Consider the following 24,844-nt stretch of genomic DNA (forward strand, 5'->3'; position numbering starts at 1 on the left):
GTGCTTTTGTCAGTAATAATCTGCATAAAATATATAGTGAAAATAGCATTCAGTAGGTCTTTTTCCATTAGAAGGTAGAAAATTTGAACTTAGTAGAGAAAAACAAGTGATGGGATGCTACTTGCATTTGATGCTGTAACAGGTAATTCTTTTCCAAAGACACAAAAATACTAAATTCATAGAATTCCAGGTTGGCAGGGACCTCAAGGATCATCTCGCCCAACCTTTCTAGGTACTACTGTAGTTTATATGAGATGGCTCAGCACCCTGTCAATCTGAGACTTAGAACTGTCCAATGTGGAATAATCTACCACTTCCCTTGGGAGACTATTCCAATCTTTGACTGTCCTCATGGTGAATAATTTACCTCTTGTGTCCAGTTGCAGTCTCCCCAGGAGCAACTTGTGCCCATTACCCCTTGTCTTTTCCATGTGATTCCTTGTAAATAAGGAGTCTCCATCTTCTTGGTGGCCACCCTTTAAGTACTGGAACATGGTAATGAAGTCTTCCCAAAGCCTTCTTTCTCAAGGCTGAAAAAAAACAGTTTTCTCAGCCTCTCCTCAAACGGCAGGTCCTCCAGTCCTCTGATGATCATTGTGGCCCTTTTCTAGACCCTCTCCAGCCTGTCTGCATCCTTTTTGTAGAGCAGGGACCAAAACTGAACACAATACTCCAGGTGTGGTTTAGCAAGCACCGAGTAGAGCGGGATGATGTCTTAATCTCTGCTGGTGGTGCCCTTGTTGCTACAGCCCATCATCCTGTTGTCTTTCTTTGCTGCTGCAGCACACTGTTCACTCATATTGAGCCTGTTATTCACCAAGATCCCCAGGTCCCTTTCCACAGGGCTGCTTTCCAGCCAGGTGGATTCCAGTTTGAACTACTTGCCTGGGTTATGTGTTCCCAGGCGCAAGACTTTACACTTTTCCCCATTGAACTTCATAAGGTTTCTGCTAGCCCACTCTTCCAGCCTGTCTAGGTCACGCTGGAGAGTGGCTCTCCCTTCTGGAGTGTCAACCTTTCCACTCATCTTGGTGTTGTCAGTAAACTTCATAAGGGTGCTCTTGATTCCAACATTCAGGTCACTTATGAAGACGTTAAAACTCCATTGGGCCCAATATCAATCCCTGGAGGACTCCACTTGTGACCAATTGCCAGTTTGAGGAGGAACTATTTACTGTCACTATCTGGGTATGGTCTGTCAGCCAGTTCCCCTTCCACTTCACAGACCACTTTTCAAGGCAGTATGAGTCAGTTTCTGCAGGAGGAGGCTGTGGGGGACCGTATTGAAAGCCTTGGAGAAGTCCAGGTAGACAATGTCCACCACTTGCCCTGCATCAACCAAGCCGGTTACTTTGCTGTAGAAGGTGATCAGGTTTGTCAAGCACTATTTGCCCCTGGTAAATCCATGTTCGCTTTTCCCAATCACATGCTCCAATTGACACAATTGCGTCAGTCCCCAGGAGGATTTGCTCCATGACTTTCCTAGAGACTAAAGTGAGGCTAATGGATCTATAATTACCTGAGTCCTCCTTTGGACCCTTCTTATAGATGGGGGTGACCTTTGTCCTGGAATTAACCTTCATCGTTCTCAGCAGTATCCCAAACTCCACAATACTGTGGTCACTGCAGCCAAGGTATTACAGAGCAGGTTTCTTGGTTAGTGAGTCCAGCTGTGCCCCAGTCCTGGTTGGCACATCCAACATTTGTGTGAGGAAGCATTCTTCTACACATTCCAGGAACCTGACTAATGTCAGGTGAACTGCGGTGGTGGTGTTCTTCCAGCAAATGTCTGGGTACTTAAAGACTCCCAGCTTTGTTGACCTGAAGCTTGCCTGAGCGACCCGAATATTGCTTCATTGGTCATGTTGTCTTGGTATGGGGGGTCGGTAACAGATGCCTGTTGTAAGGTCTCCCTTGGAGATATCCCCTCTGATTTTGACCCAAAGGCAGTCAACAGGGCTACCACAATTTCTGTACTTGACTTCTATGCATTCAAGGTTTTGCTTAACGTAGAGCACAACTCCTCCACCTCTTCTACCCTGCCTGTCTATACGAGACAGCCTATAGCCATCTGTCATGGTCCTCCAGTCATGTGAATTGTCTCACTGTGTTTCAGTTTTTCCTGTGATATCGTAACTAAGTGGGCATGGAGCTCCAGTTGCTCCTGTTTCTTTCCCAGACTGTGTGTGTTTGTATGCATACGCTTCAGGTGTCTGATGTTTTGCTTCTCATTTAGGGAGACAGTTGAGGCACATTTTGCACTTCTCTGCTTGGCCTGATTTATTCCCCTGTCATTTTTTGTGGTGATGGAGGTGTGATCACTGCCATTTTGGATCTCTCCCCCTGGTACCAGTGTGCTGCTCCCAGGCAATTATGAGTGTATGTTTGGGCTATCATTGTGACTTACAGTGAATCTGTCATTTGCATGTTGCCATCCAGGCATCCCTTTAAATATTTCATATTGTAAATAATCAGAATTTATGCTGACATGTTACTGAGCTTGACTGCTTCCAAAAAAGTATAAGAACTTGATAATCATCTATTCTTCTCTGATCTGCACAGTTCAAAGAATGTATGCTTTTGCAATAACAACTGTTGCTATTGTTAAGTATGTGAGGTTAACAATTTGGGAAGAATTTTTATTTTACAATTTAAACAAATTTTCATATATAAGTATGTTCTGTTTGTTTTTAAGGTGAGGTTACAGTGCAAACTGGAGATCTGCTGCCATGTAAGATTTGTGGAAGGACTTTCTTTCCAGCAGCACTGGTAAGTGGTATGAGCACTGTGAGCTTTTAGATCTCATAAATTATTGTGGGAGTTAAGCAGTGGTCATTATAGCTAAATAAAGTAGATTTAGACATTTAGTTTTGGTGAGGGTTTTGTATTTTTTTGTATTTTGTATTTTTTTGCTAAATAATTTTCTATTCCAGTTGTTTCAGTCTTACAGCTCCTTAGGAGGAGGTGAATTTTATTTCAAGATCTCATCACTTTCTGAAAGTACATGCTTCTAAAAACATCTTTTCTACAGTCACAGAAACATTACTTGCCTGCAGATTCAAGCCGTAGCATCATGCAGTCTCAGCTAGTTATTAGGAGTTTTGTTAGCCTTACTCAAAACTCTGTGCTCTCCAGTCTTCAAAAAAATCGGTTTGTCCTTAAATATGAAAACGGCTGTGACTTGCCACTCAATGCAAATGCTGCCCACATACCATCAAATTTTTATTGCAAGGAGCAAACACAGCTGTACCCTGTTTTTCTTTGTCCTTGCCCAAGTTTTTGTATGCATTCATAGTAGTTTTTTTCTAAAAGTAATGGCTGACATAAATATTGGACTGAAAGCAGTCTGTTCTTACTCATGAGGAGTTTGGCCTTGTTTGCTGATTGATATATGGAGAAAGAGGGAAATAACATGTTAATAACTTGGATTTTCAAATCTTTTTCTCATGTTTTTCTTCTGCTTATAGAAAAAGCATGGACCCATTTGCCAAAAAACTTCTGCCAAGAAAAGGAAGGTATTTGATTCCAGCCGACAGAGAGCAGAAGGAACTGACATTCCCACAGTAAAGCCTCTAAAGCCACGGGTATGTTATAATTTAATCTGCATGTGAGCATTTTAGGCAAACTGTGTATACATTATAATAAGGCTTATTTCTGCTGGCAATTTGTGATAATTAGATAAAGTAGGATCTGGAAGAAATCTAACTATAATATTGTGTACTAAAATAAGGCGTGAAAACTTCAAACTTATAAAGCTCTTTCTTTCTTGGCTTCTTAGCCAGAACCACCCAAAAAACCATCCAACTGGAAACGAAAACACGAGGAATTTATAGCAACTATACGAGCAGCCAAAGGACTTAATCTTAAAGATGGTGGAAAACTCCCTCCTCCACCTCCACCATCATATGACCCTGGTATGTAAAGCAATCAAGGTCTTTGGAGATATTTTTTTTAAACTTAATTTCTAAAAAATTGAATTGGTAATGCATTTGTTGGAAGACAATATTCAGAAGTTCTTGAAGGTGACTATCAAATTATCCCTAGGAAGATGCTGGTTTATGACAGTGGATCTAGGTGGCTGACTAGCATCTAGTGTAGCTTTCAAAGTCCATGACTTGTTTTTAATGCATCCAAGGGTAGTTGTGGCCAACTTACAGCTTACTACCATCTCATAAACCATAGACTGAACAAATTGTTTCCACAGTTTGTTTCTGTCTGCAACAGTGGAACTGCTCAGAAAGAGCAGGCTACCTTGTTAATTAGCTGCTGATGCTGGACACCCACAATCTATTTATATTGTAGGAATGCATGTTGACTGTGTTCTTCAAGTGTAATCTCTCCCATTTCTTGCTGAATTCATACTTAGTTTTGTGCATGGCAGTGTATGCTCTAATGTGCATGTGGTGCTTCCTCATGTGGTGGGGGCTTTGGCTATGTGAGACATGTGGGATTTACATTAACAAGGGAATAATAGTCCTTTGGTCCCTTCAGAACTGAGACTTGGTAAAGTGTTGAAGCAGTCTCATGTTAATGGGAAGAAAATAGACTTTTCAGTTAACTTTGGTGACGTGATAGGAGGTTGGAGAATATATTTCTTCCTCTTGTCCTAAGAGCTGAACTATTTATAGCTGAACTATCAGCTTAAAGACTATTTTCAGTAAGACCGGGAAAGCAAAACAAAACAAAACAAAAAAAATCAAGTTTGCTGCTGGTCAAGTGAGGATGTGGGTGTTCCCCACATTGTTTCTCCACAGGAATCCTCTTAGCTTGATATTAGGATTTTAATTATGCTTTTATATTAAGAAGTGAAGTTGAGCATTCAGTACACTCTGTTTTGCCATATGGGTTTTAAAGTAAAATCAATAGCTAATGCTGTGGGTAAGAAATGTAAGGCTTAATCATGGAAAGGATTGGTAATAATCTAATTGTATAGGTTCTGAATTACAAGCAGAACAGCCCAGAAATAAATCTTAAGTTGGAAAGCTACTAAAATGGTGCTCACTTGATTTCAGAGACCACAAATGAGTTTGAAGCAAAGGAAATAACTCTCTTGAGCTTGCTGGAAAATAGATAGGTGGTAAAGGGAAGAGAAAGATACTGTGCCTCTTTCTCTTCTGCCCATTTTTTTCTTTTTTTCAAGCTCAGTCTTGCTGTGTGTAGTCTTCTGGTTTCATCCTGCTGCAGTGAGTAAGATTTAGGAGGACGGAGTCAGGAATGAAGAGAAGATGTACAAAATGATCTATGGATTATCTTCCCAGAAATAGAATACAACAAAAATAGAGCAGGGACAGCCACCCTTGCTCCTTTTCCACTTTGTGTGTAGGAGAGATGAAGAATTGTGCATGGTATCATGGAGCAGAACTGTCCTCTCCTACTCAGTTCTGTCTTTGGAATGCCTGTTTCTAACTTAGCTGCTGGTCTTCCCTTTTAAAGATCTTTCAGTATTCTAAACATTTACATAGCCTTACTGTTTTTTCCCCAATAGTAGTAATAATATTTCCTGCAAGTAGTACTGTTTGTATGTGATTAAATTAATCTTGAAAAATAATGGAGCCACAGATTACCATTTTGCATGCTATCCATAGATCTCTCCTAGTTTTTATTTCATTTCCTCTGATTCTTTTTTTGCTTTGTTAAATTTCTGATTTTTTAAAATTATGACTTTTAGTATTGCAGTTCGTGTTTCACAGTCCTTTTAAAACTACCAGAGAAAACCAGATATTTTTGTCTTTCACTTTTTGCGTGAGAAAGGTTTTAAAGCATTTTCTTTTTGAGCAAAGTTGTTTTGAGCAAAACTGCATTTGTTAATTTTTTGTTTAACCTTTTCTCTTTTCCACTTCCTTCCAGCTTATATCCCTGCCATGTCCATATACTCTTTGGCCACCTTCTCTGCTGAATAGCATCTCTCAAAGTGTTTCTGATTTTGCTTAAGTTATTTCTGACCCTCAACCATTCTTCTCATTCTTACCCATGAAACAAGGAATATCTTTTGTGTTACATACGAACACTATTATTTTCCCCAGCAATATGTTTCATTTTAAGATTCAAGAGACCTTAATTTTCTCTGGGAGTGTGGCTGGTCTTTAAAAGACTTTAAATCACTTCTAACAAAATTATTAATATTAGATTTTTATGTTTTTAAGATTACATTCAGTGTCCATACTGTCAGAGAAGATTTAATGAAAATGCTGCTGACAGACACATCAATTTCTGCAAGGAACAAGCAGCACGAATTACTAATAAGGGGAAATTGGCAGCTGATACCAAAGGAAAGCTTCCTACTAGACCACAGGTGAACTATAACATTTTTCTTAACTTTAACTTGCATTCGATGTCAAATCAAACTTGTTAAGTATTGTGTTGCTCTTAAATTTAATTAACTGTTTTATTCTGTAACTTTATTATTTGCACTAGACTAATATTAGACACTAAGCATGGAAGAGGTTTTTGCTTTCTTAAAAGTGTTGCAGAGATCTGTAAATCAGATGACAGCAACTGTAAAGTCAAAAACAGTCATAAATTAGATTCATAGATTAGTGAAAATCACAGGCAAGGATAGCAGCCGGAAGTAGAGATGCAGCTTTGGTGAAGAAAGTTGAACTTCTGTTGCTCAAGTGTTCTGGGTCCAGTTCAAGACTGTCCCTAAAGTGGACAAAGGTGCATGACTACAGGTCAACTGACAGCAATATTTTGGTGAATTAGAGGCATAGAGTAATTCAGGCATATTAAAGTAAGAGCTGCGGTAGTTAACCTGAGATGGAAACAAATGAGGATTAAAGTGTAGGTGTGTTTTCATTTGGTGGTAATGTTCTTTTTTCTGGAAGCTGTTACAGGCACAAGAAGTTACTTAGTCATTCTTGCATTGTTTTCTGAATCAGTGCTAGGACTAGTCAGGAGTGCACAGATAAGATTTGAAAGGCAAAAAAAGATTTTTCTCTTTTAAAAATTAACTGGTAATGAGGTGATGTGGTTTAACCTCAGCCAGTATCTAAGCACCACACAGTTGCTTGCTCACTGGCCCCCAGTGGGATGGAGATAGAATCAGAAAAGTGAGAAAATTCGTGGTTTGAGATTAAGACGGTTTCATAAGTAAAGCAAAAGCTGTGCATACAAGGAAATCAAAGCAAGGGATTAATTCCCTGCTTTGGCAGGCAGGTGGTCAGCCATCTCCAGGAAGGCGGGACTCCATCATGTATAACAGTTTATTGGAAAGACAAAACACTGTAACTCTTAATGTCTACACCTTCCTTTTCTTTCCTCAGCTTTCTATGCTGAGCATGGTGTTGTGTGATATGGAATATCACTTTTGGTCAGTTGGGGTCAGCTATCCCAGCTGTGTCCCCTCCCAACTTGTGCATCCCCAGCCTACTCGCTCATGGGGTGGTGTGAGAAGCAGAAAAGGTCTTAGCTCCATGTAAGCACTGTTCAGGAATAACAAAATCATCCCTGTATTGTGAACATATCAGCATAAATCCAAAAAATAGCCAATATGAGCTACTGTGAAGAAAATTAACCCTTTCCCAACCAAAACCAGCACAGATAGTAGGTTAAGCTCACCAGGCAGCTGCAGAAAAATATGATAAAAGCTTTAGGAGAGCAGAAAATACAGAAAGACATACAATTGAATGAAAAAAAACCCCACCCACTAAGTGAAGTTAGGTAATCTTTCTGACTAGCTCATCTGTATTTATAAGAATGCAGATGAGCAGAAACCATTTGTATGATCCCATACCAGAAACAGTTTACGTAGTACGTAATAATTGTTTTCCCATGGTATCTGAGGTAACTGCCTATCTATCATGTTATATGGGCAGTTTGATGTAATTGCTTAAATTTCTAGGTTGTATTTTGTTACAGTACAAACCTGCTGCAGTTAAGAAGATGCCTTCTGTAGGATCAGCACCACCATCATCATCACGGTTACCACAGCCAAGTGGTGTTAGCAAAACTGTTGTAGGTATGAAATGAGTGTTATGAGTTTTCTATTTCCTTTATTTATGTTAGTTCTCAGACTATACAGTAAAAGTAGTATAATTTTAATAGCTCAAAGGATCTCGACAGTGTTGCCCACTCATTTAAATGTAGATATGGTACTTTTTCCAACCAAGATGATTCTATGATTTAAACTGACAAAAGATTCATAGGAAGAGATATGTGTTACGTGAGTGCATAAGATGGCATCTGTTTTTCATAATACATTTTTTCAATCCATTTTTTGTGACTGTGATTTCTTTTTACTTACATGTATGATGGTTATTTACTTTTATTGTTGAAATTGATGAGGTGTTTTCTAAAAACTCATTTGCGCTGGTTTAAAGTAAAGCTGGAAGGGGCACTGATTGGCATCTATTCAACAAGACTCTTGAGCACATAGCACCCTCTTGTAGTTTATATATTGGGTCAAATGAGTGTGGGGGTTTTTTTCTGAATTGAGCCTGCAAAATTATTCTGTGTAGTAATGCATCGTTGTATCTAGCACTGATCTCTCACTTGAGATTTTTTGGTTGTTTAATTCTGTAACTAATTTGTATGCTGAACATCATAATGAATTGGTGAAAATCCATAGTCAGACATGTACGTTGTGATTATTCAAACACTGATCTTGCTCTGATCTCAGACATCAACAGATATAAGAATGTTCTGTTTGTAGATACTTTGACATTGTAGACTTCTTTTCTTTCCTTTTTCTTTCTGAATAAAGTATATATGAGATCCACGGGTTTTTTTTATTAGAAGTCTCAGTTGTTTCTAGACATTTATAGAAAATTCACATACTTAATTTTTCCTAGTATCTTGACATTTGTTCTTATCTCAATTTTTCTAAAATTTGTTTAAATTTAGCTACTAAATATATATAATGAATTGTATCATTCCAACAGCAAAATCTTACATTTTCTTGTATTTCTATGCTTACTTTCAACTGCAAGGTGTTTCTTCAAGTAAAGCACCATCTTTGCCTGGATGCAGTGGGAGCAAAATTCAGACATTATCACCAGCTCATAAAAACTCATTGGGAATGGTGAACTCACAAGCAGGGTAAGTTTCCATTTGATGTTGTAATTTATGGTTTATTTAATGTTTATGTTGTGCTAGTTATCGAAGTCTCTGTGGTCTGTTTCACTTGCATTTTTCTTCTGCAAGCTTTAGAAGTGCAGTGTTTTGAATTTATCCTTTATTTATAAACACAATTAATGTTTAAGAAACATTGGAGTAGGCAAGGATGCATTTTCTAATGTTAAAATAACAGCAAAGGAGGTAAAGTGACAAAAATAGATATCAAGTAGATTTAAAAGTTACAGAATATGCAGAAGTGGATGGAATAATAATTTCTTCTTAGTAAGTTGAAAAGACTTTAAAAAGGATAAAATATTATTTCCTGCAATTTGCAGAAAAAAAAGAGACCTCTGCCACAGATCACAAGGCTATTGTGAAAGGATCTTCCCTATTAGTACGTAAGGATGGATGATGTACGTTTTCCCTTTCGTGTCTTAAGATACTCAAGGAACATCAAATGAATGAGCACAAATGAAGCAACAGAAACCAGTGCTCTACAACAGCAAGAAGAACAGTAGATGTTGATTACCAGAAAATAGTCTACATTCAATTAAAGTGCTGGTGTGATCAGGGCTGTTGCTGATGCTCCCATTTTCTTCCCATCCCCTCCTGCTCCATTTTCACTCTTTCACATTTTCCATTTTCACTCTTCCTCCCACTATCCTCCCAAACAAGCCATCTGCCTTAAATTTTATTTTATCCATGGGTCCCTATTTTGCCCAGTCTGTACCTGGACTTGATGTTTCTGATACAAAGATCTAGGTAACTTCAGCAGTATATGGTGTTACTGGTGTGGTTACCTAGGTACAGGTTGCTTTACATGGTTCTAACGCACAAAAGATCTCCAAAACTCCCCTTGGGTTATCTACTCACATTGATTATGTAGCGCTTAACTTACATGCTTCCTAAGTCAAATAATTATATTTTAGCTTTTATACCTCTACTTTGTTCAAATTAAGCAAGCACTTGTTTATCTTCTAAACAAATTCTTTGCATATCGGAGCAGCATTTCTCATACTCTGCTATTGTGCTCACACAGCACCCATCTCTCTACTTGGCTGAGTAAGTACAAGTCATGGACTTGTTCCTTAGACAGTCCAGGTTTCTTGTAAAGGCCCTCTCAGTGTGGGCCCATCAGGACCCTTTGCTCACATAAGGATTATTAGGATTTTAACATGGAAGAGATTATGTATGTTTATAGTCTTAAGAGATGGAGCTGGAAAAGCCTGCTTTAGGGGTGAAACCAAAAGCGTTGGTAAGAATGGGAAGAAGATAAAGAATGTGATGTAAAGTTGATGAAACAGCTTCAACTTAAAAGAGAATGAGCCTTCCAGTCTCCAATGTTAATTACAAGACCATGCAAGGAGTAGGAAGGTAAGTTGAAAGAAGAGAGTCTTTCTATTAGTGAAAAACAAGTTTTCTGATTAGGGAAGGAAGGGAATGACTTGAAGAAAAGAACAAAAAATATCTGTGTTGTGGGATTCAGTTAAACAAGAGGTAGAATTCTTTAATTGTGAGATGACACAATAGAATGCAAAAACACGTGCGCTAGAGGTCCGCATGGTTCAGCCACGCTGAAAAATGTTACTGTTGGTGTTAGATGAAGAAACACGTTATAATGGAACATGGAAAAGGAAGAAAAAGGTTTCTGTGTTGCCATGTGTGATTAAGACCTTTACTTTTCTTTGCCTTACATCAGACTTCATCTTTACTGTTCCTGCTGCTCTCTTTTGCTATATTTTCTCAGAATTAGAAAACCTGGAAATAATGGTCTAGGTTATTGTGAGAAATGCGAAACTACAGAGAATCATCAAGTTAGAGTTGTGTCATAGCTTAATTGTGATGGAATCAGAGACAGTGTTCCTATTTCAGAAGCAACAAATGGATGGGGTTCAAGAATAAAGGAAGGGATCATCTTGTGTAATTTTGGTAAATGGCATAAGTTGAATGTGAGCAAAAGGAAACTATCAGAAGCAAGGGGGATTGGTTTGGATAGGTATAGCGTGATTATAAAGGAATGTTACCACAGACAGGGAGTTAGGTTACTGTTGTGAAACCTTGTATCAGTGTGAGAGATGAATGGTGATGGTACTGTTTAAAATAGCTCCCAAAATGTAGACAAAAGAGACTCTTGTTTAGGAATGAGACACTGTTATTTATTGCTGGGTGCTTGGTGCCTTCCCACAAATCAAGAACACAAGTGAGATTTTTCACAACATATTTATACATAAAACTATAAAGTTACCAAGCTCTCAGGTCCATCCTCCCTACAGCAATTGGTTAGCAATTTACATGTCGTTATAATATGGTTACATCACTATTTTTACTACTGCGCATAGTCACGGAAAGGGTCTTCACCTGGGCAGGGATCTTTTTGACCCTGGGATCTGATTTTTAGCATTATAATTACATTATAATGTGCTAAATTCAATGAAAGGACACAGTGTCACAAGTTTTGTAACTCCATCCACCCAAGACTACAATCTCCTCGATTTTAGTTCTTTTTATCACGGCTTGCATTCCTTAGGTCAAATAGACCTTTTGTCTTTCTGCCAAGTTAGTGGTGTACACAAACCACCCTCAAAACATCTTGATTAATTTCTTCTTCTAGGCCTAGATATTCCTGGATGTCCTTGTTGAGTGCTAGATGTGGTAGTAGTTGTGTGCCTTTCTGACTGCAACTGTAAACTCATATATACAGAGTACATATTGCACAAAAATAATCACATCATTCTAAATTTCTGAGTTATTTTCCAACAATACAGGGAAGAAAAATGAAGTGGAAATACTGGTTGCAGAAGGCTGTCCTTTTCCTGGGAAAAGGAAATAATGGGATTCCAAACAATGTGGAGAAGGCACAAGATGGCTGAGAGGAAGAAGTTGAATTAACACCTAGTGATGAATGGCAAACAAGGAGGTCTGCAAACCACAGTAAAACAAGTTAGCTGAGATAATATCAAGGCATGTTTCTGACCTCAGTGATGAATCCCACTGGTCTGGGAAAGTATTTTTCCTGTTGATAGAGTTTTAATTGTGGTCTGTATTTGTTTGTGAAGGGTTACAGATTTTGAACTTCAGTTCTTAACAAGGAAGCTTTATATCATTTTACCAGTCAGTTGCTCACTGGACTTAATACCTTGTCTTGTGTATTCTGCCATTTCCTCTTACGAAGCTTGGAGGAGAACTTGTGATGTGACCAGGCCAAATAGCAGTTAGTATATGGAGAGATGTTTGCACAGGTTCTCTCTGTTCACACACTGTTAACTGCAAATAGTTGACTTCTGATTGGCCTAGCTCTCAAAACAATGATCTCTGCTGAGAGGCTCATAACCTCACTTAATTGCCTACACAGTTTCCTGTTTTTCATAGAGTCACTTAGGTTGGAAAAGACCTTCAAGATCATCAAGTCCTACCATTAAGTAATGTCCCTAAGTGCCACATCTAGATGACTAAATGTGCAGGGATGGATGTAAGAGTATGGATATGCTTTTGTAAGAGTTAGATATGTTTAGTGTGTTTCTGCCTGCGGTCCTTCTCACTTCTCCTAAAAAAAATTATTGTTCTCTTCTTGTCTTTGCCAAACAGTCCTTATGATACCTGGCTGGTCGTACTAACCAGTCTTCACATGGATGACTATTTCTCTTTTCTAAGAATTCTACCTGAGACCTAGCAATTCTTTCTTTTCCTTTTGGGTACTTTGCACTCACTTCTGAGAAAAAGTTCATTCGGAGTTCCATTGAAGCAAAGAGGTGTAGGAGCAGTTACAACATGGAACAATTAGGTGGTTCAGATCAGTTACTAGTGATAATTTTGCCCTTAATCATTTCAGCCTCAGTAATGGGGTGTGAGAGGGAAATACATAAGATACTGTTGAAATACCTATAAAATTGTATCAGAACAGGGACAGACAGTCAATATCATGTTGGAGTGTAAGAATAGTTAATACAGTAGTGACACAGATTTTAAAGATTAAAGTGTCTTATAATTTAGGCTCCTTCAGTTTTCCCTATGGCAAATTATAATTTTGGGGGAGTTTTACATATTAATGAAGTGAAACCTTCCATTGTTGCCTAGATTGTTGTAAATTCAGGTTTGGAAGAGAGGTAGTGAGGCTTTATAGTAGAATTATAATTATATTGTGCAGCATCAAGGATTAATTGTATGTATGTTGGAGGAGAGGCAATTTAATCTGACAGTGCTTCTTTCTATAGAATCATGGTACCTGTTCTCTCTGATTGCGTATGCGAAGGGGCAAGAAACGACTGGTAATTAACAGCCAAGACTGCAATACACAGGCGTGCAGTTTCCCTCTTGCTCTTTAGGTGGCACTCTTGAACTGCGGCCTGAAACTTGTGACAAGCGCACGAAGCTGGTTCGTGGTTATGTGTTAAAGGTGAAGGCTAAAACGAACTGGGTCTCAAAGGAGTTTAGTTCTGTAAAAAAAGATTCCTGAACTTCATTCCGTATACAATTCAACTTCGATATCGCACTATAATTTTTTTATTTTGTATGAGCAAAAATGCAAACAAATTTTCTGAACTCCCTTCTTTTAAGTCTTTTTTGTTATACTGTTTTAAATTTGAATTCTCCTCCTCTGCTCTCCAAGTAAGGGTGTGCTGAGACATCACACCACAGCATCATCAAGGTAAGCTAGGTTAGTGTTAGTGAGGCTTGTTTTGCACATGTAGCTCAGGATGTGTCAACTCAGCTCTGCTGTGAGTTTTCTTTTTCTGCTGGTACAGTGTAAGAGCACAGTCAGTTGTAAGTATTAATGAAAGTATAGCATAAAGGCATCATTTCTGAGTGCTAGAGAAGCAAGTGTGAGTGCAAGAAGAGCATATGACTCTGCTGTAGTCAGTAGGAAGACCTTAATTCACTTGCGTGAAAGTAGGACTGTCTTTTTGATGTCAAAGAACTGAGAAAAGGAAAATTAATTCAACAAATTGTAGTTAGGATTATATTTTTATAGAGTCACGTTAAGATCCTAAGTTTGATACATATTTTGTAGGAGTACAGAGTTCAGCAGTAACTTTTAGTTCTTGAGGGATGGTGCAGTTCTAGTAAACTGTCATAGGTAATCAGGTCTTCAGGAGAAAAAATTGGGTAAGTTCTTCTTCCTATCCTAAGGATAAGGAAATAAACTAACTCCACTCCCACAGTTTTGCCTAGCAAAACAAACAGTTTTGTCTAGCAGAGCTTCATGCCACTGTGGCCAGCCAGACATCCTTTGCATGTACAGAACAATTGTCTATGCATGTTTCATTTATGAACAGTTTTTGTTCTGTGGGGTTTTTTTGGTTGTGTTGTTTTTTTTCAACTGGAGCTTGGAAAATTATGTGATACTTTTCAGTATGGCAAATTAACCCTTAGAAATTGCTTTGTCTTTTTATTTTGGGGATTAAATATTCTATTTAATATTAAGCTGATCAAAGTTATGCCTCCTGGGAATCATGTCCAATACAGTCTTGCTGCTGAAATGCAATATGGATGGAACATCTAACCAGTATTACCAAATTTTAAATTCCACTTTTATATTTCCCATACAGCCTGTGTAGCCTCTAAAAATTTATATTTTTAAATAGCTTGTTCCTTTCATTAAGACTAACTTACGCAGTTTTGTTCAATGAAATCAGGTAAATAAAAATTTATCTTGGTGGTATGGAATGATTGCTGGAAGTGTGACCTGGTTTGAGCCGGGATAGAACCAATATTCTTTCTAGTAATTTTACTTTTCAGTTAAGTCTCTTCTAAGTAGCTGCACTTACTGTGAAATTAACAGCATATTTTGAGTCACTGTCTGCTTCTAGGACTGATAATTCTCAATGTTAGTAGTTATGGTTAGAGAATGGTGTGAAGAACCAAGGCCACTGCTTAGATCTGAGAAAACATCTTATGCTGTTTGTTTAATTGCCAACCAAGCATTAAGCTGTGATAAGGTGATTTAGAAATCAAACCTATTTTGTTCCTTTTAAGGAAAGGTACAAAACTGACAGAACGTTTAGAGTGGAATGCAGCTAATGTGCAAAGAGTCTGTACCACAGTAATTCCCCAGGAAACTCTAGTTGTTCACAATATCATGGGAGCTTGTTGTGCTGACTTTAAGGACATCACACCAAAGGTGGAGTGGAGACACTAAGGCCAGGCTCTGTAGTAAACATGGGGACCTGAAGGTGCTATGGAACTGAAAAGTTGCACATTTGGAGGAATCATGGCTAGACTCTCAAATAAACTTAGGGATCTGAACGTCCTCTAGAACTGACAAGTTGCATATTTTATACCCTTGGCCAATAATCTGTCACTTTTGTTTTGGCAAAAGACAGTCTTTTAGTGAGCTTTGCTCATTATAATCTCATTATAATACTAAACCACACATCCATCCCAAAAGCTACCTGCCTTCATAGGGACAACCACTCTTCACTGAGCATGTGCTCTGAATTTTCTCTAGTCTATACTTCTAAAAGTGAAGCAAGAGAATTTTATACCAATCATGACAAAGGTATGTATGATTGGAGTCACTCAAGCTCCACCTCTAAGATGATGACCCTGTAAAATTGGTCTAAGAGGGGAAGGATGTTAAGGAAGATACCATTGATATCAAGGAAGATATTGCTAGGATAACCCTTCACTTCTGGGATCAGTTGACTGGCTGAGCCTCTCTCTTCCCCTACATAGGAATGCCTTTGGGCAAGATTCAAACACTTGGTGACACTGAGTGCACCCTGGTAAACTTAGAAACCTGTTTAGAGCTCCCTTTCCCTCTTTTCTCTTTTTTCCTTTCCCTCTTTCTTTCGTATCATGTTACACATTCGGAGTCAGGAGGAATTACTCATATTCTTGGTATTTGCACAAACTTTAGACAACTAATTTGTCACCAGCAATCCAAAGAACTTGTTTATCTGTTGCTTCAATACATTACACTATTCATTGATCTAGCCATGAGAGTTGTCACTGAATGTGACCAATCCTTTTAAGTGTGGCCATGCTAGTAAATGTGGAGTGCAGCTAGGCAGGTACTGTGATGTTAGTGGTGCAACTAGGCAAGTAGTGTGATGTTAGTGGTGCATCCAGAGTTGTGCTAGTCCAGTATAGGGGTTGGGCATGACTGCAGTACTAATGCTGCATTGGGCATCACTCAGAATCTAAGCCCAGCTGCCCCCAGCCCTTCTGGTATCTGAGGATCAGATGGAATGCACTGGAGGTTTATTTTCTGCCAAATTACTGAGCCTTTTTAACATAACAGTCAGTCTTTTCAGAAGTCTTTTATGTTGCTTCTTTTCATTAGAACATGAAAGGACTGACATGAATATAATTTAGCATTGTTTATATTTGTTCCTTATAGGAAGGCTTCCTTTACAGATGTAATATGAATTGCAATGTTCACACCGCCTGGACACGTTCCTGTGTGATATGCTCTAGGTGATCCTGCTCTGGCAGGGGGGCTGGACTAGATGATCTTTTAAGGTCCCTTCTAACCCCTGAAATTCTGTGATTCTTAAAAGAAAAAATGGCAAATGTGAGTGCATTGTGCAGATTGTGAAGATCACTGGCATTAGGTTTTTTGTTTTCTTAAAAAAAGAATTGAAAACCTAAATGCATTGGAAACCGAGACATAAATCTATGTAATCCTCTCCTCTTAAAAGTAAGAACAATCCTTTTTTTGCTGGATTATTGAAGTCTGTTTTGTACATTATTTTTTTTAGTCAATGAGAATTCTTTGGGAATCTAAGTATTTAGTTGTGAGTAATTTATTTTATTTTTTCAATAACTTAAATAGCAATCTAGCAATCTCCTTATGAGTACCCCTTTTATATGCTTTAGTAGTAAGATGGGCAAGTTAAGCCCATCACTGCAAACTGGAAGAGATGTGCAAAAGATTTATGACACTGATACAAAAAAAGACAGTGCCATCAAAAGACCAAATGAGTTGTTGCCTTTGAACATGTAAGTATTAAAAATCAGAGGGATTTATCTGTTTTGAAGAAATGTTCCTCCAAAGTATTGGAATAGTAAAAGTCTGACTTTGACAGACATCTGCTGTCCTGTATGATTTCAATAAAAATGCTGTGGGAGAGTATTATGCAAACTAATCAGTCTAAGTATCTGTTTCATGCTAGGTAAACAGCTTCATAGTAGGACAAGAAAGGTGAAGACTTTTGTCAGATTTTATTTCTTCTGTCACTGACTGATTATGGACTAAGAATAAAGCACTATCTTTGTAAGCCTGAGATGAAACTGAATTTGCATGATGTAAAGCCGAAGTAAGCATTTAAGCCCAATAACTGTACATTTACCTGCCTTACAGACAAATGTTCTATGACAAAGTAATTCTATTTCTTCAAGTAAAACATTTATCTGGCTCCTACTTCTGTAAGATAGGTGTTATGATCCAAGAATGTAAGCAAGGGAGTATTTGTAATGAGGTAAGGTCTTTTATTAAATCCAGCTTATCTCATATAAAGACTTCTGAATATTCAGCAACTTTAAAATCCAAGTTTGGAAGAAAGAGTATTCCAATCTTTTAAAAAGGGAATAGATACTAAAGTGTAGTTAACCCTTTGGTATAATTTAGAAGATGCCAAATTCAAGTGAGCTGATTCTTGATAAAAAACACCTTAAAGCATGTTGCAAAGGATAAATTAGTAATGAATTAGTGGTACGTACAAGGAATGTAACACTTTGAATAGCAGAAATTTGTTTAAATCTCTTAATGCTCTTTTAGGGTTGTAACCAAAGCTGAAGTATCTTTGACACAGTAACAACATATTTTAACATAGGTTTCTATTTGAAAAAGCAAAACAAATGAAGGGGAGGAACCACTTCTTAGAGTAATCGATATTTTTTTGTTGTTGTTCCTTTGCATGCTTGCTTAGAGCTTATAAATCCTGTAAACCATCAAAAATTAGGTCAGTTTTTCATTGTCTAATACATTACTATTTGACTTGGGTAGGGCAATTCAGGGAGATTGAGATTGGACCCCCTTGCTTTCTAAACTCCTTCTCAAAGAGGAGCCCAGGTGCGGCTGGATCCAACCTTTGTCTCAGACCTCGCCCTTCCAGGGAGAGTGATTAAAATGTCATGGTTCCAGGAAATGCTGTCCAACACCCCTTGATGAGATGAAGGTGAAATAACACTTAAGGTCTGTGTTTGAATATTAAGTTTACTTAAAGCTATAGAGGGAATATGGATACTTCAGTTATTATCTTAGGCTGTACAATCAAAACGGCTAACATTTAGGTCAAAAGAGTACCATACATATATGTTTAAGTTGCACAATCTGAGGAAAAAAAATTGTGGTTAGGCTTTGTGTTACTTATTGGTTTTAGGAAGGAAGAGAAAGAGGAGGAGAAGAAAAGATTAGAGAGAGAGAGAGAGAGTAGAAAATCACCAGTCCTGAATCCAGGGTTGGGCAGCCAACAGGGGAGAGTTGGTGTCATTGAGGCTCCCAAAGCCCACAGTTGTTTTAAAGGCCTAGTTTCCTTGTTTTGCAAGGATGAGCAAGTGTGTTTGAGTCATAAGACTGAACAGCTGGAGTGGACCTCCACCCCTCGGTCTTTATCTCAGTCACTGTCCATGCAGCCTGTGGGCCATATTCAGGCCATCATTTTCTCCATCCTCTCAGGCAGGCCTTTTGGGATGCAAATGAGACTTTTTTTGAGGAGTTAAAATAGCTTTTCATCACCAATTCCTGGACTGGTCTTGAGGGCCAGTCCCTGACAATTACTAAGATGTTGAACATTTGGTTTAGTGCTTACTAACTTTGCTTACTAACCTTTCTTACGATAGCCCCTATCCCTGGAGCATTGATTGGGTTTTTCTTCTTAAGAGACCTTCTTTAAGAGTATAGACACTTACTCTGCTTTTAGTAATATGACTGTTTTTCTTATTCAAGTGTCCATTGTGTTAATGACTTAAATCTGCCTTCCTTGCAGGAGGTTATTCAATAATATGTTATGTGTCAACAGCACTGGACAAATGTGAATAGCTACCAGACGTATTCAGCACAGCAATGTGGATGGTTAATTAATGAAAAGGTTTCTGGACTTTGGCATGCATGCCATTAGTCATAAGGAACTCATTTATGATTTTGCAAAGAACTATGAGCTGTTGTGGATGACAGAGATAGCTGTCAAGAATATCTGGAAACGCCCTATCTAGGAAGCAAGCTTGATATTTCAGTATTTTATGGCAAAATCCAAGCACTTTGTGAATGTGTAAATAGAAAAAGGCAAGCTGCTTTGTGAAGGTCTTTCAGTTTGTTGCTTTGCGAGCAGTGGTAATTCAACTAAATGTACAACATGAGCTGCTTTAGAGAGATCCCCTTCAGTCTTGCTTCTTTTGAAATTGAGAATGGATAATAAAAGTATTTAAAGATGCATCCAGTTTTTAAGAGTTCAAGGTAGTATTGGTACAAAGCCTCATCTGCAGTCAGACTCCATTAATACTTCATGAAATATAACGTAAAGCAAGGATTTATGTAACTTGCAAAAATAAAAACAAACAAAAAATCTAACAAAACAGAGTAAAACAACAGAACTGGACAAGTAGATAGAAGTAGCAGGTATTGAACAGATCAGAAGAGACCAAGCTGTGGAGACAAAAGTAGAGATAATGACTTTGGAGACATCTGTCTCTAGAGATCAGATTGCAATTTAAGGATGCCATTTCAAGATTTGCTATCAAACATTCATGAAACCTGATGCTAATGATGTGTTTGGGATGAGTAAAGTTGTAGGCAAGGGCAGCATGCTACTTCAGTTGATTACCCATCAAAATGGCAGAAATCATTGCACTTAATTTTAGGACTCACATTAAAGTTTCTAGCCTGATAATAGATTTGGTTTATTTCTGTATTTTTACAAAACTAATTGGAGAACAAAAATCTACAGAAATTATGCAGAATGTTATGTTTAAACATTTCAGAATTAACACATCTTTGTTAAACCTTCAATGAATGATTTTTTATCTGTTCATGATACTCTGCCTTCCTCTACAGACAGGCTGGACAGTGCACTTTTAATGTGGCTTTTCAATATTTTGATTTTTTAAATTTTTTTTCCCCTGTTTCAGTCAGTGGTCTGTATGCTCTATTAGACACCACCATACCTGCAGTGAATTTTCAGAGTAATTTGTAGAGACTATGTTATACGTATTTTAGATAAGTGAAAACTTGAAAAACAGATGAGAATAGTGGACTGTTTTTCATGTTACTGTCTTCAAAGCATTGAGGACTCCTAGTATTATGTTAAAAAAATAATTGACTCAAAGTACACCCGTGAAGAGATTTTAGTTTAAAAATTAATTCTGTTGGTTTTGAAAAAGTAGTATGTAGGTTCCAAGTGGAAAATCCACAGAAAACTTAGTAAGTAATACTTAAGAAAATTTCTTAATATGTTGTTCATGAGTCGTCAGTGTTACATTTGAAGTTACTGGAGTTGAATGCATTTCTGTCACACCCAGCCCTTGAATCCATCTCTCTGTCCACTCATCTATCCCACACTCCCTCAGTTTCCTAATGAGGATGTTATGGGAGACAGTGTCAAAAGCCTTGCTGAAGTCAAGGTAGATGACATCTGCTGCTCTCCCCTCATCCAGCCAACCAGTTTTGTCATCACAGAGTGTGAGCAGATCAGTCAAGCATGATTTATGCTTGGTAAATCCATGTTGACCACTCCCAGTAACGTCCTGTTCTTCAATGTGTTTAGAGAAAATGTCCAGAACGAGTCACTGCATCACCTTCCCAGGGACAGAGGTGAAATTAACTGACCTGTAGTTCCCTGGGTCCTTCATCTTCCCCTTTTTGAAGACTGGAGTAATATTGGCCTTCCTCCAGCCCCCAGGCACCTCTCCTCTTCTCCATGGCCTTTCAGAGATGATGGAGAGTGGCACAGCAGTAACATCCTCCATCTCTCTCAGCACTCGCGGGTGAATCCCCTCAGGGCCCATAGACTTACGGATGTCCAGTTTGGCCAAGTGGTCTCTAACCTGGTCCTCCTCTGCTGAAGGAAAGTTGTTGTCTCTCCAGACCTTCCCCCTTGCCTCCAGGGTCTGGGATTCATGAAGGATAGCTTTAGCAGTGAAGGCTGAAGCAAAGAAGGCATTCAGCAACTCTGCCTTCTCTGTGCCTTCCAGCACTAGGGCACCCACCTCATTCATCAGCAGGCCTACATTTTCCCTAGCCTTCCTTTTTCTACTGATATACTGAAAAAACCCTTTTCTTGTTGTTTTTAACAGCAGTGGCCAAGTTGAGTTCTGCTGAAGCCTTGGTCTTTCTAATTTTCCCTCTGCCCTTCAGGACTGTCTCTCAAGGGACACTCTCAACCATGCTTTGAAACAGGCCAAAATCAGCCTTTCAGAACTCCAGGGTGGCAATTCTGCTGGCTCCTCCCTTGCTTCTCCAAGAATTAAGAACTCTCATAATAATTTGTGATCACTATGCCTAAGGCGACCTCCAACCTTTATATCCCCCACAAGACCTTCTCTTAACATGCAGCAGGCCACTTTTCCTGTTTTTCTCCCTCTCCACCTGTGTCAGGAACTTATCTTCCTTCCACTGCAGGAACCTCTGTGACTGTTCCCTCTATTCTGTGTTCTATTTCCAGCAGACATCTGGGAAGTTCAAGTCCTCATGAGAACAAGGGCTGGTGATCATGAGATCTCTGCCAGCTGCTTATGCTTATTTTGTCATCCTCTACATCCCCGTTGGGGGATCTGTAACAAACTCCCACCATGATGTCTGCCTTTTTGGCCTTCCCCTTGTTTCTTACCCATAAACACTGAACATTGTAATTCACATCATTAAGTTCTAGGCATTCATATCTATCCCTAACATAGAGGGCCACCCCACCACCTCTCCTTCCTTGCCTGTCCCTCTGAAAAGTTATAGCCATCAATTTTAGTACTCCTGTTGTATGAGTCCCACTATGTTTCTGTGATGGCAACTATATCATAGTTTCCATGCTGTGCAGTGTCCTCCAGCTCCTCCTGTTTGTTGCCCATGCTGCATGCATTGGTGTGTATATATATATATATAAATGTGTTTTGAAGAGAGAGGCTCCACAGTGTTATCTGAGAAGTATGCATCCTAAATAGTGTCTGTGGATTTGAAGGAAAAAGTAATTCTTGAGACTCGCTTCATATTGATCATAAAGTATTTGGAATGTGGTATCCTTTGTACATTTTAAAAACTCTTAAGACCTGCAGTCAGCTGCTATTTCTCTGAAAGTCTTCCTAGTCCTCAAATGCAACTCGTGGTCTGTCAAGATGGACATTAGCCTGCACTAAACAACCAGTAATGCGGGATGTACTTGTATTTTGGTGTGACAGCAAGTGAAACACAGGAATGGGAAGGGACTTACTGTTCCATTTAGCTTGTCATAGTAAGAGTCAAGTCATGCTCAGTCCAAAGCATGCACATTGATGCTGAAGCTCTTCTATTAGCTTTTGGTCAGAAGGATGGTATATTTCATATTACTGATGTGTAGATTGTTGAACTCTTTTATATATCTATATATACTTTGAAAATGCATATTATTGTATATGTATCTGTTTGTATATTTATTCTTTTTTAGAGGTGCAACAAGAACACGGACATCAACCCCTCCTAGTGTGGCAAGAACCATGAGCTCAGGTGCTCTACCAAATAAAAGAAAAACTAGCAATGCTGACTCAAGGTAGCTTTTAATTTTGTGGAGTTTGTCAGCAATAGAACCTTAATTAAAGGGGAGTACTTAATCTAAAAGAAATTGGGGAAAATACTGTTTCCTTCAGTTGATAGATTCATAGTTGATTCTATTTGGCATGTTTAACACATTTTGCATTTTCAATACGTTTTGCTTATGTATCAAACAGAACACCTTTGTCATCAGCTGTTTTAGATGTGCACAGAAGACAGTGTTAGAAATATCAGAAACCTCTTAGGAGGTGTTGAAAAAATAAGTGAATGTTCTTTCAAATGAGAAGTAAAACGTTCAGTTTAAGTTGAATGAAATTTGCATGCTAACCTCACAGATTGTCTGGTGTCTGAGCTTTAAAAGGATAGGATAAAAATTGTATTGCTGTTGTAGCCTTTCATATTTTGTCAAGCTAAGTTTAAGGTTTTCTAATAGTGTAGTTTATGTAAATAGTGAATCAAATATATAGCCATGCTCATAAAATTGTGGACCTTTTTGCTTTCTTGCAGGGAAGGTGGGTTTCTGGAGATGATTAAGCAAGTCTGGGTAGAGTTATAAGCTATACCACTGTAAACAAGTAGAAAATGTAAGCTTGAAAATGAGAGTAAAAATAGCAGTAATTCATTGCAAGGATTAAAATAATTTTGCGTCAAGTTGTACTGAACTGCATTACAGGAAATGTTCTTTGTCTGGGGATTTTCAGGTCTGATGGTAAAATTGGATATGACAGTGGAGACTGCCCATCCTCAGTCAATGGAGGAAATTCATCTGTACAGTTACCAAAGTTCTGTCATGAATGTGGAACAAGGTATCCAGTGGAATGGGCGAAGTTTTGCTGTGAGTGTGGAATTCGAAGAATGGTTGTATGAACCATTTGGTTAAAAGTAAAAAGAAAAGAAGTCAGAAGCATCTGCTATGTACTGCTGCATGAAAAGCTAGAGGACTCCTTCCAATTAGACTTCATGCTGCAAACATCTTGAAACATCTTATTGTAATTTTTTGAGTGCAATCTTGGGGCTACACAGTTATTTATAAACAAATATATATACTGTATATAAAAATAGCAGGTAGTTCACATTGTGCCATTCAAGGAAATACTCTTTAATCTCTGTTGCAAATATTTAAAATTAGGCTTAAAAAAATGTTAAGTAACTTAGGTAGCACAAGTGGTACATTATTATTTTTCTCGTAAATCCTACTAGAGAAAGGATTATTTAAATCACTTATGTAGGATAATACCCATTGGGAGCTAGCCATTGAGAACTTGGGCTTCCAGAGTCTTTCTGTGGAGGCATTTCCTTCATATGTGACAGTAACATAAGATGCTATGTTTTAAGTGAAAATATGAGCAGGTCCTCATCAATTCCTAGTTTAAAATGCAAAAAGTCTGGATCACTTCCAGCTCTTTAATGATAATATGCTAGTTGGACTTCCCGTTCACTTCTTAGGATTTTTTAAAGAATCAAAATGGAAAAACTACCTGAGAATTCTGTTCACATTTAAGAAGAAAAGCAAGGGTTTTATCTGTGACTTTCTATGTTCTGTTTTCCAGTAAGAACTTGTTAATATTTCTATGTATTTTTAAGGACATATATGGTATTGTCATTTAAGTTCCTTTTGCTCAGAAATACTTATCTTCCTCCACTGTGCTCCACCATGACTAGCAAATCTAAAAGTCTTGTGTTTTTTTCTTTAAAGATTTCCGAAGGTCCTGTTCCTTTTTTTCTCTTTCACACTTCCTGAAGGAGAGACAAAGTCTATTTTTATCCTATCTAAATGTTGAAATCTTATTTTGAAAACACTCTTCATTTTATATATTCCTTAAAAACAACAACACAGAGTTCCATAGAAATATATGTTATTAGAACAGTAGAACTTGATGTAAGTAGTGACTGGTTTTTATTCTTATTCCTGTGCAAATAGCACAGCTCACGGATGAGTGCATAATGGAATAACTGTGCTCTGTAGGTTTGTGTGTTAATATCTTACATGGAGTTTTTTGCAATCTTGTGTGTTCTTGTGCTCTGAGCAGCAGCCTCTTCAAGCTAGCAACAAAGTTTGTGTTAATTTGTTGGGAAGAGGAGTCAGGCCCTGGAAGTTGTTGCGTTTATAAAATACAC

General features: G+C 38.2%; 1 protein-coding gene across 1 annotated transcript; it reads left to right on the forward strand.

Moving 5' to 3' along the window:
* Nucleotides 1-1,243: 1,243 nt before the first annotated feature.
* On the forward strand, nucleotides 1,244-23,593 carry ZC2HC1A (zinc finger, C2HC-type containing 1A). Its single transcript, XM_010006482.1, has 10 exons — nucleotides 1,244-1,364; nucleotides 2,696-2,769; nucleotides 3,468-3,584; nucleotides 3,779-3,914; nucleotides 6,144-6,292; nucleotides 7,858-7,957; nucleotides 8,928-9,036; nucleotides 16,876-16,995; nucleotides 22,623-22,724; nucleotides 23,428-23,593. Exons 1-10 carry the CDS (start codon nucleotides 1,244-1,246, stop codon nucleotides 23,591-23,593), a joined length of 1,194 nt encoding a protein of 397 aa, XP_010004784.1.
* The last annotated feature ends 1,251 nt before the right edge of the window (nucleotides 23,594-24,844 follow it).

Source organism: Chaetura pelagica, unplaced genomic scaffold (assembly GCF_000747805.2).
Source record: "Chaetura pelagica isolate M959 unplaced genomic scaffold, ChaPel_1.0 scaffold76, whole genome shotgun sequence".
NCBI lineage: Eukaryota > Metazoa > Chordata > Aves > Apodiformes > Apodidae > Chaetura > Chaetura pelagica.